This window comes from Atta colombica, unplaced genomic scaffold, assembly GCF_001594045.1.
Source record: "Atta colombica isolate Treedump-2 unplaced genomic scaffold, Acol1.0 scaffold38, whole genome shotgun sequence".
NCBI lineage: Eukaryota > Metazoa > Arthropoda > Insecta > Hymenoptera > Formicidae > Atta > Atta colombica.
Window position 1 is genome coordinate 2,779,471 of NW_017259490.1, and position 5,663 is coordinate 2,785,133.

General features: G+C 37.8%; 1 protein-coding gene across 1 annotated transcript in view; it reads left to right on the top strand.

Moving 5' to 3' along the window:
- Window positions 1-3,620: 3,620 nt before the first annotated feature.
- Window positions 3,621-5,663, top strand: part of LOC108690883 (storkhead-box protein 2) — a 39,109-nt gene continuing 37,066 nt past the window's right edge. The window contains exon 1 of the mRNA XM_018198409.1: window positions 3,621-3,841. Within this exon, the coding sequence (XP_018053898.1) occupies window positions 3,641-3,841 (201 nt within the window). The 5' untranslated portion in view covers window positions 3,621-3,640. The remainder of the gene's footprint in view (window positions 3,842-5,663) is intronic.

Sequence of the window (5,663 nt, forward strand, 5' to 3'; positions counted from 1 at the left end):
GAGCGATCAGTTGGGGGATCGAGCCGTGGATTGACCGCAAGGAGAATAGCCGTTAACGCAGATAGCATTCTTCCTATTTCCGACGAGACGTTGCCGCCTTGCCGGTTGGTGAATCGATCGACGGCCATGATTACTATAATTACGATTATAATAGACGAGATCGGGGAATCCAGGTCGCTCGTGACTCGCGCGCTATGAGGAATCAAAGAGAGACATTCCGCTTTCCAGCGGTAAGAAACTTTGGGAAAAGAGCGGACAGGAAAATTAAACAAGCGAACGCTAATTAATGTTGTCAGTGCCTTGTCGTCAGATCCCACTAATCGGGATTCAGGGATGCAACGGCGTGCATCGGCGCGGTGCGGCTGCGTCGCGGTGCAGCCACAATTGGCGAGACATTAATGAGAGTCCGTCGCGATCGACGACGCGCACGGTGAGTGAGTCATGCGGCAGGAAGTCCTTTTTCCGCGATGCGGCACGGTCGAACACCTTCCGCCCGACGAACTGGTACAAGGTGAAATCGAGCTTCGATTCGCGGCACGAAGGAGGTCTAAGCGTGATTTACACGGGCCGATTTTTATTCGCTAGAAGCCGCATCTAGTAATGTCATAGCGAATTCGCTACTAAAACTTCTTCTAGACATGGGTTTGTTCTTATAGCGTATAGTCGCGGCGAATACCGCTTTCAACGTTTATCGCTAGCTTGTCGTTGGTTTGTCGCTAGTTTCTTGCTGCTCCTCCAGAAAAGATTTTTAAGTCGTCAGCGTGAGAAGACGAATTTTTCCGAAACGCCTCGGCCACTCAGACCATAAGCATCAGAGAATAATCATGTCATCGAAAGACATACTTCAAGTCGCTGTTGTGACCAACTATTCGCTTGATCACTAGCGACCACTTAACACTGTGATTTCAAAATTTTTGATTTCGCTAGAGAATAAAAACCAAACGTATACAAGAAGCTTTCATCGGCGAATTTCGCAGACGAATTAAGAAGCTTACTTCAAGCGAATAGCAGCAGAATCGAGAGAATTCACGAATTAATGATTATATGAATTAATCATTAGACGCGACTTCTAAAGTCGAATAAAAGTCCCATGTAAATCACGCTTAACGATTCGCGAAACACATTCGCGCAAAGGAAAATCCTTTCTTTCTTCTCCCTCATTCTTGAATTACGTTTCATTTTGGAACAATTTCTTTTGCATCGAGATCAATCGTCGACCTTCTTTAGATAAGTAGATAGGACAAACTATTTGCCAAGTACATTGCGAAAATTGCTCCATTGTGTCGGTGAGAATGAAGTACGCCGAGATATAGTGGATAAAAGTGCGTCAAACAACCGCGCGTTCGAAGAGCGGATGGCACGAACGAATGAACAACGCGAACGAACAACGCGAGAAATTTGCGCTATTAAATTTTATTCTCCTCCCTATCTACGTGTATTTTTTATTTTCTTGATATATATTCCTACAGAATATCATCAGCGCGTCGTGATCGCGTGAGAGCTAAAAAGTCGCTATTTCGCAAGAAATTATTCAATGTCGTTTATTACCTGATACAAAAGATCGTGTACCATTAACTATCCAATTATGTTCTGATTAATAAATAATGTGATAGTTGCGGTACACCGGTGTGTCCCGTCACGCATCACATAGTATCTTATCTGTGTTATCAAACATCTATCGATGTCAGGAAGTGAACTTTAGCTACTATTAAGCATGCGGGACTTTCCAATAAATCGATTCAATGTTCATCGCTATCGGAAAACAGGTAAATGGGACATAAGACAGTATCAGCCTACTAACTAAATCTCAATATGTTTAATATTTTACATATTTTTGTACCTGATTAAATAATTAAATCTAATTTATCTAATCTTTGATTTTATACACATTTTTATTACTTTCCTTTAAAAATAGGTTAAGAGATCATATAGTCTTACGATTTTCATAGCTAGTTCTTATATTTAAGACTCTTAAATATGATCTTAAAATGTTATGAGCCAATCGCAGAGCCACATTAGCATCTTAAGATACTATTTAAGTCTTGAAATAAGATCAGATTATATACTGATTTTAAAAATATATTTACGTTTTGTTTTAAACAAACAAATAATTTAACTCGTAAGTCAAAGCTCATCTGCCACATCTCTTTCTTATTCGGAAATGTATTGCATGTATTGCGATACATTTGGTCGCTCGGGGTCAGTTGGTAATTAAGGTTAGATCGAATTTACGGACCATCGATGAAGCTATTTTGCGCCTCTGGCTCGATTCCAGAGAAAGAGCTGCGACAATGAGCAGGGCGATGACGACCATCCCTTTTTCTTATTACCCGACATTCCATCTCTCTGGTACCATGAGTGGATTTTCGTGAGTAAGGGTTTCACCCTTGGGTCTAGCTATGGGCGGCTAGGCTAAATCAATTAGGCGTCCGAGGTGGGAAATGTTGATATAATACAGGAATACGTGACGTTGCTTTCTGGCCTTTAGAAGATAAAGAACAACGACGCAGAATCTCTCAACTATCTTTGCACATCGTCAAATGCGAGTTTAAAAAATCAATTAAGAGAAATAATTTTTCTTATTTTCAGTCAAAGCGGATCTTAGTACTTAAGTATTTCAACGTGTGAATTTGTATACAACGTACCTACCTGAAATACTTAAGCACTAAGATCCGCTTTGAAAATAGGATTGTTTCTCTTAATTAATTTATTTCCGTTGGTCTAATACGAATTATAATTTTTTTAGAATCTAGTTAATAAATCTAGCTTGTATTTTATTATTTAAAATAAAATAGAAATCAAAATAAATACAATATATATATAATGTAATATATTGATGATATAAAATGTAATTTAAAATAATTTTTTTACATTGAATAGAACCGATATTAGTGAACTTTTGATAAGACACGTAATTCGCGTTTGGTTTATTCGGACTGAACGTAAATCTGCATAAATTGAGAACCACTGATCCAAGATTCTTTATGTATATCCTGGGAGCGAAGTTAATCCTGCAAAGCACGTTCAATAAAGCAGCTGTATGTGTCACGAACAAGCGCGTGTAGAGATTTCGCGCAGTCTCTTGTAGTCTGTAACTTTCGTGAACTTGTATAATACATAGTGCGATGAACTCGCCGCCACTTTATCTCTCTCCATGGTACGACGATAAGAATAATTGGACGTAAGACAGCACGGCAGATGAGAGACGGAGGTCTTCGTTGCGTAAAATTGCAGGTCATTCGCAGTCCTCCGCTATCAAGCGTGTCTACAGTTTTCGGTTACGTAACTTTGTACAAAATCGTCAAGGCGTCTTTTTATGTAACTTTATAGAACAAATCGTACTGACATCTCTCATTTAATTTTTTTATTTAATCTAAAGGTTAATTTCTTACTTTCTTCAATTTTTTATTATATTTGTTTAATAAAAAGATTATTGATCAATTCTATTTTGAGACAGAATTAATTAGAAATTGTTTATTAAAATATTTCTTATTTACACTGATCACTTTTGATGATTTAACGTATTGATTAATCTATACAGTTTATTCTAGGTCAAATTGCTGAATATATATTTTTCTCTTGTTATAGATTTCGTGATGTCACCGGCCTATTATCGATATCATTAGCGTGGGCCCTCGCAATGGCCTCGATCTTGGGAGATGGAACGGGTCCTGGAGGCCCCGGGCCCTCCCGATGCCTCTTGCTTCTGCAGAGGTCCCTGGCGATTCAGCTGATTCGAGGATCACCTCCTCACATTGCAAACGCCGGTCAACGGGAAAGTCCAAAGGAACATCCAGCCGATGAGATGTGGATGTACGATAAGGGCTACAATCTGTTTCAGGTTAGTCGCGTTATACTTTACGTCATTCATGTGTTTTTATCGCGTTAAAGTTTCGTCGACAATACGCGATCTTTTGATCTTTCGATAAACAGCATTGTGTGCTCTTTTTACTCGTTGGCGCCGGAAAAGTTCAACGGAAGCGATAATGTTGGAAGACGTTGCGACTTCGTCGACTCTTCATGTTCTCTTTGTTCCTTCTTCTTGTTGACCCGTAGCGCGCGGGTCCTTTACGGTAAAGCGAACGTTGATTGCCCGCACCGTTATGCCACAATGAGACAATGTGAATTACGAGCAATTTCGCAAAAGTCAGCATAATCGAGGAGCGGCAGGTTAAACGGCGGAAGCTCGTTCTCGCGGCCGATGTTCTCGTGCCGACGTCATCCGACCCTTCGATAATAAATTTCGCGTTTTACGTCCAGAATTCCTTCCATGGATGAAATAAACGGCGGCGAAACGAGAGATGCGTCGCTGAACGATGACGGCGGCGCCGTGCGCGTCGTAATGTAGCTTGTCTCGAATTTATCGCCACCAATGCGTAACATGTAACCGCTGAATATTCAACAGTGATCTACTGTCTGGTCGGGAAAATCACATTAATGCTCGTGCCAACATAAGCCAATGACGGGAGGAAAGTGCACCGGTAATAAGCGGTGTTATGAATTTTTTATTTTTATTCTCATTATGTGAGGTAAAAATTATGGAAAATTAATAATTAATAATAAATAAATAATAAAATAAAATAATAAATTAATTAAAATAATAATGAATATATAACATAGTTATTACAAATTGTTTACAAGACATTTGAAAAATCAATATACCTTTGTCATGTTTTTGGGAATTTTCGGAATAATCAGAAAATAAAGATGAAGATTATTCGTGACAAAATAAAGTTAGGACGTGACCGCAACGAAGTGCTCTCACTTTTCAAGTGCGTGCTTGGCGGAGAAGCACCCTTGCAGAAAAATCAACGAGCGAAGCTTTTGCTTCCAGAATTAATAATAAGGAACGTCGATAATGATGACAGTAAAGGTGCTGAACCATTGAATATGCTGGAATAGCGTTTTTTATATTCTTAGGGATGACCTATTTTTGAAGTATTCGAAATTGAGAATTTTTAATGCTTTGTAGTTAAATTTAAGAGGGAAACATTTTCTTAAGTTGATTGAAAATTAAATGAGTTTCAACATTTTTGTTAAAAAGAATCCCTGCGGAATAAATTGAATGTGAAGTAATGCTTATGGAAGTTGGAATATCTCGATAAAATCAGGAAATCGCGTTGAGCGTTCGTGTTGTTCGTACGAGAGGAGATATAATCTCGAGGTCGCACAATGAATTAGATCAATGTTCTATAATTGTTAAAGTAATTAGACGTTACTGAAGAAACCGTTCTGTGTATGTTTCATCGATATTACGGTTCCGCGTGGTTTCGTGCTATATATTGACCGTTTCATCGATGTCTGCGGATAATAATCGATTGACGAAGATACGATCGCTTTTCAACGAAACGATCGTCAAAAGCATCGTTGTGCGCAGTGCGATACGATCATTGTTCAGAACATTGTTTCATCAATTAATTTTATCCAAAGAACGTTATATTCGAGATTCTATATCGATTTCCTATCACATATAATTAACAGTAACGGTAGCAATTAATGGAACAAAATGCATAAAAATGAAATAATTTATATATATGATTTACAATAATCTAATTAATTTTTATCATATTATATTTATATTAATTATTATATTAATATTATGTTATTATTATATTATTATAATATATTATAATATATTATTATATTATTATAATATTAATTAT